This window comes from Miscanthus floridulus, chromosome 19 (assembly GCF_019320115.1).
Source record: "Miscanthus floridulus cultivar M001 chromosome 19, ASM1932011v1, whole genome shotgun sequence".
In the NCBI taxonomy this organism is placed as follows: Eukaryota; Viridiplantae; Streptophyta; class Magnoliopsida; order Poales; family Poaceae; genus Miscanthus; species Miscanthus floridulus.
The window spans coordinates 21,333,994-21,346,415 of NC_089598.1; the positions used below are offsets into that span (position 1 = coordinate 21,333,994).

At 38.0% G+C, this 12,422-nt stretch overlaps 1 protein-coding gene across 1 annotated transcript; it reads left to right on the forward strand.

Moving 5' to 3' along the window:
* The first annotated feature begins 4,872 nt into the window (after nt 1–4,872).
* Nucleotides 4,873–6,477, forward strand: LOC136525703 (protein FAR1-RELATED SEQUENCE 5-like). Its single transcript, XM_066518595.1, has one exon. The coding sequence runs from the start codon at nt 4,873–4,875 to the stop codon at nt 6,475–6,477; it is 1,605 nt and encodes a 534-aa protein (XP_066374692.1).
* Nucleotides 6,478–12,422: the final 5,945 nt, after the last annotated feature.

The following is a 12,422-nucleotide window of genomic DNA, read 5'->3' on the forward strand; positions in this document are numbered from 1 at the left end:
CCTTCGACAACCCCAATTGGCTCCTTCATGACTTAGGTTAGGGCGCTCCTGCTGCACTGGCCATTGCCTGTCGAACTCCTTCCCCCACATAGCGCTTGTTGCTTCTTCTACCACTGTCATCGCCAATGGTTAAGTTGGTGGCCTCGCTGTTGTGGGGGTGCCCTTAAGATGTAGTTCATTGGATGATCCTTGACCCCGATTGGCCAACATAGCCATTTCTCTCCCCGTGGCGTCCACCATGAGGTTGTCGTTCGTAGAGGGGTCTTCCCCCTAACCTGTTGTTACTATAATGCCAGACAAGAACCCTTAGCACCAGTTCGTGCTTCCCTCTCTGCGGATTGAGTTTGCTTTCCTAGCCCATGTCGCTCCAAAGGATGGTTCAACTCTGTCGCCTCTCCTTTGTGCCTTGATATCTTGTAGAAGGAGCAAAAGGAGGAGGTGTTGTCGTCGGATGGTTACCCCCCAATCGACATACAATTGGCGATCGCTGAGGAGACCATTCTCCGGCTATAGATGGCTGGGGTGTCACTATCTAGCGATGAGCTCGAGCTGATCAAGTTCTTGGAGGACCAAATCCATGAATTGCAACCTTTGGTAAATAGTTGCTTTCCCAATGAAGAGGTTGAGGCAGTCAACATCGCTCCTGTGGACATGGTCGCCAAGGAGGAATTCGGTCTCTCCATCGCTGATCCTTTGGGCCTTGATATTTTGGAGAGGGAGAAAGTTGCAGATGATGGCTACTCTTCGATTGATGAACAATTGATAATCACTCAAGAGGTCATTTTACAGCTACGAATGGTTGTGAACCCTAAGGTTCACAGGTCGCTATTTAGTGATGAGCTTGAGCTCATCGAGTTCTTACTAGACTAGATCCGCTACTTGTAGCCTTTGGTTGATGGTTGTCTTCCTGATGACGAGGTTCTTCCTCTGGTGTCGGTTGTTGCATCACCTTTATTTGTGCTGATTCAAGATGGGTTGGGTTGTCCGATCGCTAACTCTGAAAATGATGGTCTAGGGGCCGTCGTCCTCGCTTCTATGAGTATTTCCCCCTCCACCCTCTCACTGCTAGAGGAGGCCCTATCGCCTGTAGTTTAGCTAGAAACAACTAAGGAAGTGATGTCTCGTCTTGAGTTGGCATGGGACGAGAAAAGTCTCTCTAATGATGAGCTTCAGTCTTTTGATGATCTAATGTCGCTGTTGCCCGACCATGATATGGCGGCCAAGGCCTATGAGGTTATTGCTCTCCATAACCTTCGGACATCAATGAAATGGTCATTTCAATTGGGGAGCTACATGGAGGTCTCGGTTGCCTAGAGGTGTTGTCTTTAGTCGCTAGCTGTGCCACTATGCTCGCTGCTTCTTTTAGAGTTAATAGTAGCTCGGTCACGAATTGTTCGTATGTAATCGCTTAATTATGGAGTCTGTTTGATCCCTACTAGACTAGTTTCATGTTGATTTTAGTAAGCCTCTACTTACTAAGACTATTTGTTGTAACTCTTCTTTTCTTTTAATAAAAAACGTGCTTAGGCACGGTTACGGAAAAAAATACGTGCTCTTTAATACAAATCTATTTAATTTTGTTTTCAAATATTCAGATTCTAAAACACCCAAAAGTTATAATTAAAACTTAGAATGTTGGAATGTTGACAACCATAAATGACTTGAGAAAGTACTATATCAACCTATTATATATTTTCATTGGTATTTTTTAAAACTTTTAAATTTGGTAAAAAAAATACTACCCAACTACTTGCACAAGTTGGTAATTATACGTGCAACTGTTATTAAAGGAACCATTGTGCACAAGGGTCAAATGCACGCGTGTAAAAAAGACGACAATTTTGGAAAATAAAATACCGGCAAGGAAGGTGAGGAAATCGGCCAACTACCAAACCTGAGACAGGCAGACGCACACGGCATCATTTTGATTTATTATATTCAGAAAAAAGAAAACGAACGAAAAAATGTGTGAAAAACAAACTAAAAACCAACCCCCACGTGGCCGACCTTGATTGATATGAGTGTTTTCAGAAAGAGTCTGTCTAGCCAACAACCATGTATTTCAACAAAAGGTAGCATATGGTTGTTTGCTAGCTACAAAACACATAATTTATAATAGAGGAAAAACTATATATTTTAGCACAAGCTAGCACATGGTTGTTGGTTGCTTACATAATACATGATTTCCAAGAGAAAAGAAACCATGTGTTTTAGCACAAAGTAGCACACGTTTTTAAAGAAGGTCCACTTAGAGGAAATCTGTTATAATTTCTGTGCAACCAAAGTTGGCCCATTAACTAAAATGATAAAATGGCACATTTAACAACAGCAGCCCATAAGAGAAGCCCAAAACCATGAATACATAGGAATATAACTAAAATTATAAATTGGCCCATTTAACAGTAGTAGCCCATAACAAAAGCCCAAAACCATGAATACATATGAATATAAAGACTTGGGAGAGAAGCCAACCAGAAACAGATCTGCGTAGGGGAAGCCTCTGCTCTACTCACGCAGGGCAGGGGAAATGGGGAGAGATCAGATTGCAAAGAAGAACAGAAAATTTCAAGAAGAACTAGAAGACTGACCCATACCTCATCAGCAAAGGTTAGTGTCCCAATCTTTTCAATCTACTTCCTGAAAAAGCAACAAAAAAGCAACTCAGATCAAAGACTAGGAGAATGTAGATCAATGGAAAACTAGTGCTGAATCTCTGTGTGTGAGGCATGAAACGAGACAGCGACATGAGTGTGATAGAGACCTCTCTTCGATTTTCTGTATCCTGACCTTTTTTAGAGTCTGTCTCCTGACTGACTAGTGCTGAATCAGATGGCACCTGACTGACTAGTGCTGAATTAGATGGCCATGCATTCATTACCCATTAGCACTGTAATTAGTGGCAGCCAGGCACATCAACAAGCCACTCTAAATCCTATCCATGTTCATCAAAGAACTACTAGCTAGCTAGCTCTAGTTGCATAAGAGATGGAAAATTGCAACTAAGGTACTGGTGCACACCTGAAAACCGAACAAGCAACTCCTTAGGAAAATCGAAGATGTAGAGCAGTAGCTTCTAGAACTCAGGGCCAAACTAAAAATAGCAGCCAAGCTGCTGCTGGGACTGTTATGTTGATCCTGCACAAGACAAGCATAGCCACACCACTCAACAATCCTCAACTAATCCTCAGCTAAAATTACAAATATATCTCTTATGCATTTGCTATATTACTATTGTAATTAAATTACAGAATAAAAATAAGAAAATTGCACATTTGACATAGTGCAACTTGTACTTGCTGCTAATACAATTATACTGTACATGTATACAATTTAAAGATCCGGCTCATGCAACTTATACACGCAAAGCAGGGCAAAGGGGCAGAGATCAGATCGAAGAGGAACCACAAACCTCAATAGCCAAGGTTAGTACACCGATCATTTGAATCCAATCTCCTTATGTGTGTTAGATGCATGGAATATGTAATGATGAGAAACCTTCTAACTGTCAAAACATAAAATCTAGATGTTATAACAGAACATGAATCTACAAAGAAGAACAAGGCAGCAGGAAATGTCAGAGGAACAATATCAGATTCAGAATTATGAGAAAATGATTCGCCAAGAAGAAAGCAACAATGATATAAAATTACTCCTAATTCAAAACAGTTGACACAAACAATAAATAAATGAGAACTAATGGCTTCTTCATTTTCTTGCAGGTTTCAATTGCTTCCCTTATGCAACTAATACAAGCACCAGTCGAGTTTGATCAACTACTTGAGGTAAGAAACACAATTCAATGATGCAATAAAAAAACTATGTAAGTACTCAGCTACTTGCTTTTTTTTATGAAGCAGAATAATATGTATGTCACAACAAGTAGATGTGATGATTATCCAACATTAGTGAAGTCACTAGAAGCAATTAAGGAAGTGCAGTCAGCTCCTTACCAAATATTTGCAGGCACAAATTGTTCCAGTGACCTTTCAAATACCTACAGATACAAAAAGGTGAGCAAAATCATTGCTTAGAATAAAAAAAATGCCAACATAAGAAGGTTGTTTTTCGACTAAAATATATTTCAATGCAGGGAGGCTACACTGAACTTATGATGGAACAGATAAGGAACTCTCAGGAAGATAATCAGACTGACTGGAATACGCAGGTAAAATTTATAATACCAGCACACAAAAATTACAGTTCAGACATATGTAAATTACACACATATGTGCAATGTAATATCAGCATAAGAGTACTTTAATTTCAATGCTTCATTATAAACTATGTAGTAACAAGAAGAGATGCAAGGATCATTAACAAAGATGATACTTGGAAATGATAGGAATGAGGTAAAACTATATTATATATGCTTGTCAAACTAGTTGTGTTATATTATAAATGGTAACCATTCTCATTATCAAACAAATAAAACAGAATATGAGACTTGAAGATCTGGATGGAATCTTTGTACCACAAAGTGACTAGTCAATATCAGAGTCAAGGCTGTCATATGAGGTAGATACAGACAACTGAGCCAATTTGATTACATTTATAAACAATACAAATATGTACTGACATCAAAGTAAAACTTATCTTTGCAAAAACAGGATGGAGAAATGGCAATCATCACTGATGATGATGGAGCAACGATAAGCATAGCTGATGATAATAGATCTGAAATTCAACAATACCATTAGCAAACTGATGTATTCAATAACATGGACATTGATGAGGTACATAAAAATGTTCTCTTCAACTATTTTAGTCCACACTGAAAAAAATATTTGTATTATAAATGACATTACTCAGAAACTAAGACTGCTGCTAATATATTTATAGGTGCAACATGAAAATCAAGATGACCAACCAACAATGGGAGAAAATGACTTGAGGATCATAGCAGTAGAACCAACAAGTTTAGATATTACATCAACAGTAACAGATGATAATGGACATGTAAATGGCAGCCAGGAACTGATGGAGGAAGAGATTGAAGAATTCATAAAAAATGAGCAGGTTGCAGCATCTGAAGGCAACAATGCACCAATCAACAGCAAGTACACCCCACAGCTATCGATGGAATTTAAGAGTAGGGATGATGCTCACCATTTCTTCAACTTATATGCGTTCCTAGCCGGATTTCAAGTTGCCATAACACATACGACAAGAACTCAAAGTAAGAAGAGAAATAATGAGGTAGTCAAAGTGACAATGAGATGCACTCATCAAGGAAAAGAAAAGGAACCAAAGTGTTTAGAGCAAGAAGAAGTTGAAGTAGATAAGGATGTTGGAAAGAAACCGGTAAGGAGAAGGAAAACAAATGTTCAGCAGAAGTTAGATTGTCCTTGTGTTATGATGGTAAAAGAAGAAGGAGGTGTATGGAAGGTTAAAACTCTTGATTTGGAGCATAATCATGAGCTATGCCCTGGAGACAGGGATAAGCTATTTTTTGGTCACAAGTATATGACAGAAATGGAAAAAAGACTTATCAAGACTCTAAACGATAACAATATCCCAACTAGGAAGATGGTTTCTATTCTATCGTATCTTAGAGGGGGGCTTACAGCTCTACCGATGAAAAAGAAAGATATCAGCAACTACAGGACAAGGCTCAACAGAGAAGTTAAAGGATCAAATATGACACAAGTACTGGATTATTTCAGAAAGAAAGAAACTGAGGATCCATCTTTCTTTTACAAGTTTTATTTAGATGAGGACAAGAGAGTGAGAAGCTTGTTCTGGACAGACTATTCTTCTATGAAATATTATGCAGATTATGAAGAATGTGTAAGTTTTGACACGACATATACGACCAACCGATACAACTTACCTTTTGCACCATTTGTTGGAATCACAGGACATGGACAAAGTTGCCTATGTGCTTTCCTGCATGATGAGACAGTGGATACTTTTAAGTGGGTATTTCAAACTTTCCTTGAAGCAATGGGAGGAAAACACCCTCAAACAATCATCACAGACCAAGACATGGCGATGAAATCAGCAATAGAGCAAGTCTTCATAAACACAAAGCACATAAATTGCTTGTTCCACATAAAGACCAAATGCTACAATAAGAATGTCAAGGTCTTTGCAGTAAACGAAGGACTATATGAAGACTTCGAAGATATAGTGAACAATAGTCTAACAGTGAAAGAATTTGAGCGACTTTGGAAAAGAATGATTGAGGAAAGAAACCTTCAAGGAAATCACTACTTTTCCAAAATGTGGGAAATGATGAAAAGATTTATCCCGGTCTACTATAAAAATGACTTCTTCCCTTTCGTACAGACCACATCCAGGAGTGAGGCAACAAATGCGAGGTTCAAAGATAATGTAGGGTCAACCTATAGTATCATCAGCTTTTTGAAAGAGTGCAATCGGATTGTTGATACCATAAATCAAACAGAAAGGCTAGAGGATAGCTATAGCAAGCAGAAAAGGCCAAAGGAATTTATATTCGGCTACATAATAGAGTAGCAGGCACAACAGCTATACAACAGAAACATATTCAAAAAGTTCTAGCTTCAACTGAAGGCAACATCAAGGCTGAACTATAGGAAAACTGAAGATCAGAAAACATTTGAGGTGTGGCAAAAAAGTAACCAGATTCATGAGGTTCATAGGTTCAGGAGATATACAGTAAACACTGACCTAACAGAAGGCGAAGAAGAATTTACCTGCATATGTGCAAAATTCAGTAAAGATGGGATACTCTGCTCTCATATCCTGAAAATAGTCATTGAAAAGGAAATCAGCACAATTCTAGACAAATACTTCTGAGATAGGTGGAGAAAAAAGGATATGAAGGTACATGTTGAAAGACAAGAAGAAGAAAAAGTTGCAACAAGCTCATTGTTGAGATTCAACATATTATCCAGGAGATCAACAATACTCAATTCAAAAGGATCAAAAAATGAGAAAGCCATGGAATACCTTATGGCAGAATTCGACAAGATGGAAATCAATTTAGATAGAATATTATCTTCTCAGCAAACAGGTGAAGCACAAAATGACCAGCAAGAAATTGAAAAAGGAGAAATTATAGCATCACAAGCTGGAGATCCACAGACTGAAATAGATGATCCAGAAAGAATTCAGAGAAAGGGAAGGCCACCTAAACTTGTCAGAATGAAGACACATATAGAAGAAATAAAGACAAAACTGGTGGCAGCAGAAAAGAAGAAAAATAAGAAAACAAATGACACAGACATTGCAGGTATAAAATTTTAGGACATACAAATAGAATTTAAGTACATACAAATAGAATTTGAATCCAAATGCAAAAATACTTATTTATGTGAACTAATAATGTTTTGTAGGCTCCCCAGTGAAGCCAAAAAGAAAGAAGAGGAAGAAAACATCAAATAGTAGCACTGATCTTGAAGCCACAACACACTAAGGACACGGTGATCAAAGACATGCAGCAATTCACGATGATTAGCAGATAGAAGCAAAATTTAAGTAGCCAATATATTTATGTAATTTAAGTAATGAGTTGGATGTTACAAACATTAAATTAAATTATGCCTAGATCTAAAATTACATATGCTAAGAACTACAATTGTAGTGCCCAATATCTGCAATTTACATTATCGGTGATTGCAATTGTGTAACCGAATTTTATATTTATCTTGTTTTCATCAGCAACAGGTAATAATAGTAACAGAGCACTTTCAACTTCTGTAGATAGCTAATACTACCAGTTTTCTCCCACTTACCTACCCCACCATACAGACTTACAGAATATAAAACATGCTAGCAATCTAGGACCAAGACAGTAGTGGCCTAACCAACATACGAGAGAATATTTCAAGGTAGGAGGAGCTGAGTTTGTGGGGTCTGTGTTGACACAAATCACAAATAACAGATTCCATGATGTGTTAGCACAAATCACAAGAGACAATTTTTTCTATGGAAGGACAAGGACAAAAATAGGTGTGTGTTGGCACAAATCACAACTAACAACTCAACAACCACAGAAAGACAAGTGAAAGTATCCTAACAACTTCACAGATATTGTCTCAGTGCAACAACTTCATAGTTCAAAGTATCCTAACTTGCAAAACCTTACCTAAAGAAATCAATGATTACACTAATTTGCATACTTCCATACAGGATAGGTTCTTACAATTCAAATAACTCTGTGAGTTTGCCAAGCTCAGCTGGGTTTGTGTCCACTAGTTCATTGTCATTCAGCTGCCTAGATGGAACAAATATTGACCTTCATTAAGATTACTCACAACAACAGTACAAAATTATTTAGTTAGCAGTAACTTATAGGTAGCTAACTTTACTCATGTTCCCCAGTTCTGCTGGTATATTTCCAGTGATTTTGTTTCCATGTAAATAGCTGAAACGAATGGTGATCAAACTATTAATAAAAGAAAAGAAGATAGATTTGGGAAAGAAGAATATTGTTGATGATACTAACAGTTTGCCTATGTAGGACAGGTTGCCAAGTATCGGAGGAATCGGCCCCACCAATTCATTCTCACTAAGGTCTCTGAGAAACAATTTTGGACAAAAGAACCCATTATGGGCTAGTAAAGATAAAGAAACCAATAAGCATGGATTTCAAGTGTCATTTGTTTGGACTCACAGGACAGCAAGAGCCTGCATGAGGCCAATCACTTCTAGAATTTTGCCAATCAGTTTATTTCTTTGAAGTGACCTATAAAACAACAATGCAAGGATCAAACAGAAGGACTGCATGGTACATATATATGAGGACATAAGTCTGCTGAAGTATAGAAGATTTGAAGACATCAGGAAAACTTACAGTGTGGCTACTTGAAGGTAACCTATGTTGTAAGGTATTTCTCTAGAGATTTGGTTGTATGAAATATCCTTGGAAGCCAAATACAAAGGAAAATTTGCATCATAGCATCCTAAACTAAGGAGAACCAAAACATATAGAATCTCAAAGCTAGTGTTGTTTCCTATACCCTCTGGAATTGTTCCCGTGAGATTGTTCCCCCTTACATCACTACATATATGGAAGGCAACCAATGTCAATAAGATCAAGCTGCAGCTTATGCATCAGGACATGTAATGGTGCAGAGTAGTAAACTTACAAGTACCATAGGCCAGTTAGTTGGCACATATCAGGTGACAAAGTTCCAGTCAGTGAGTTACCCCTCAAGCCTCTGAGGATCAAGTTAACAGAAATGTTATCACCTAGAAACATCTCCTATAGTGGGCTAAACAAAACAATGTAGAGCTCTTACAGGTATTGCAGTACTTCATTCTAGTAGATGAGTCTGGGGATGTCGCCGGTAAGCTTGTTCAGCGCCAGATCCCTATTACCAAGATAGCATAATAAGTGGCAAATGCGAGCAAGCAAATCAGTTGCACCAACAAATGTGATGATAGCCAAAACAATCAAGTGCCTACAGAAGGTCAATTTAGATTCACTTCACTAAAAATACAGATAAAGATTGGAAGTCCAAACATAAAATGTAGAGTGCTAAACTCAAATGAACCATCAAATGATCAACAACTAAAAATCAATGAAACCCCAAAAGAACAAAACAAACAATTGCATAGGATCAGCAAAGCTGATAACTAAATATCACCACCTACAAAAAACAACATAGGCACTCCTAGGACTTTGTTGAAGAAAAAACAAAAGCATAGTTTTTCCTCTACTCATTGGACCAAGCACCAAGAAAACAACATCAAAATCAAAAAGATGCCACGAGCAGTCATACACCACGAGGGAAAAATAGCAGGAAAAACTAGCGAAACATGAACACAAAAAGGCTAAAACAAACATCTAATATCAGACATGCTACAAACTTGAGAAAAATCATCTACTCTTACACATTTAGAATTAAATGACATTAGATTATCAGAATAACAATTTTCTCAAATCAACCTTGGGAAAATATAGAAAACGACAACACTCTAAAAACAGCGATACCTACAATTCCTACATATCAAAAGGCACTCAGATGGAATGCCATCCAAACAAACAGAAGAGAAGTCATGCAACACACACATCCAATGCCTCAACGACAGCAACAGAGCAGTCCACACACTGAAGAAGTCAGCAACAACACACACTGAAGAAAAACACAACTCATATAACCTACAGGGAATGACCAAAATCCTAACACTTGCAAAGCAATCATCACATATAAAACACAAAATAAATAGACCATCATAGCTATGAAAATTACATCTAAAAAAGTCAACTGCACCTTCTAATGCTCCCTCACAAAATCAAGTAATCACCACATCAATAACTGAACCAAGCAATATACGTCAAAACATCAATAGACATCCCAGAAACAACCTAAAGAACATACCTAAACATAAATTTGTACACCAATTGGCCTTGAGTATCTCAACCAGCAACCACCCAGCAGCAGCAACAACTTTCAACTACTGCATCAGCAGCAAAAAGCAACTTCAAGAAAAGAATAGGTGCAACATACATAGCCAAAGTTCTCACCTTGATTGCCTAATCGAAATGATTTCAAGAAAGAATAGGATACCTCTTCGTCCTTGCTAATAGGTGTAAGAGCAATTATCACTGCATGGCCATTCTTGTCCTGTAGTGGTATTCCAACAGCTCAGATCTGCCTTGCTAATGGCAAAATGACATGACAAATGAACTAGCCCACTCAGACAAAAATGCTCGCACTCACCTCATCTCTCTTAAATGCTTTAGTATTTGGACAACATGAGTGGTTCATGCAGCTTTGCAGAAAGGAAAAGAGCGTCATTCCTGCCTGCGAGAAATCACCAGGGACAATAACTTATACTAATAAGTAAACATAGGCAAAAAAATAATGTCAAAGAAACTTATAGACATTCAACAAGTCTGTGGACTACTAAAAAGGATACAAGGTGCACACTCAGGATCAAATATTGCATCCTTGAGAAGCTGTAGTGACTACAAAGCATAGAGCTTAACTAGACCTTGGTCATAAAACATAGAAAATATATAAGATTCTATGATGCCATTGTTCCTGAACTCTAGTCTCAATCTACTTGTGAGTCACCTTATGTGGATTCAGTTCAATCAGTAATAATGCTCCCTTCAACATGCCTAGGCCAGGGAATAATAAAATTATCTAATCATGAACTACAACAACAATCAGTGATTCACTAAAAGCACCTAGGGATTGGCGAACAACTTGACACCCATGAGAGGTGACAAAGTCACTACAATAATAAAAACACATAGATTAAGTCATACAAAAGACCAGCTACACAATAAATTGCCCAAAATCATGATAACCATCCTCAGAGTCTGAGAATGCAAATGAAAGTCTACTAATAAATGACAAATTCTACTTGAAGCAGAGCAACTTATATATTATTTATTCCACCACAACTAATAGGAAAACATCTTGGGTGGTTCAACTAGAGCTCTTAATTACAGCATGGCTCACATGGACATGGAAGAGAACTAAAAAACACACCCAAACACACATACAAAGAAAAAGACACACACACACACACACAGAGAGAGAGAGAGTGCAACTACCAAACACAACAAACTCAAAAGGCAAAATGCAACTAAACTAAATAAACAATCACACCTTAAAATCACACTGACACTAAGAGAGAGAGAGAGAGAACAAATACTCCTACTCCTACAGTCATAGACAGACAACGACAAGCGGACTGTCAACATCTCCCACAGCATACATGAAAGGAATGTAGACAAATGTGCGCAGAGTTTGATAGGAATCAACCAAACATGCTCCCCTAGGTATTGCACAAAATAGAACTTGTTCCTTGCACTCAAGAATATATGGAATTCTGAGAAAAAAAAGGAATTCAAAAGCAGAGGCACCTAGTATTTCTAGCAGTCTCTAGAGCAGAACATGGTCTAGCTACTGATTGTCCTCTCCTGGTGGCACTCCACAAAAGGAACCTCAAAACAGAGCTCTTCAAGGTTACACTTCCTAGTAAGGAACCCATGCTACATAGGTGATTAGGGAGTCCATAAGCATCTTAGACAAAATCATCAACATGATTTTATAGACCTTTGCTACATAGGTGATCCAACAAGAGATGTCATGACACAAACCACATGAACAAAAGCAAAGATGCCACACTACCGCAGACAGAAGCACATGGCAAGTGAAATGAAACAAAGAAAGAACAAGGAAAAAGCTTGGTGTGGGCAGGCACAAATAAAAATAAACTGAGATCATTGCTCTTAGAGATGGAAACAGAAGCTACTACAGCATGGCATCTCCACTTTAGAGAGAACTAGAGAGGCATCAGATTAGAACAATCAAAAGGCAAACGAATAGTGCTACATAGGCTTCCGCTTTGTGAACTCGGATTCAACAAGGAAATCATGTAACACTAAATAACTCTTATCGATCCAGCAATGGTTAAAAAGATTGGTTTAACGACATCCCTTACAGGTTCCAAGTGTTCCTAAGGCAGGCAGGCAC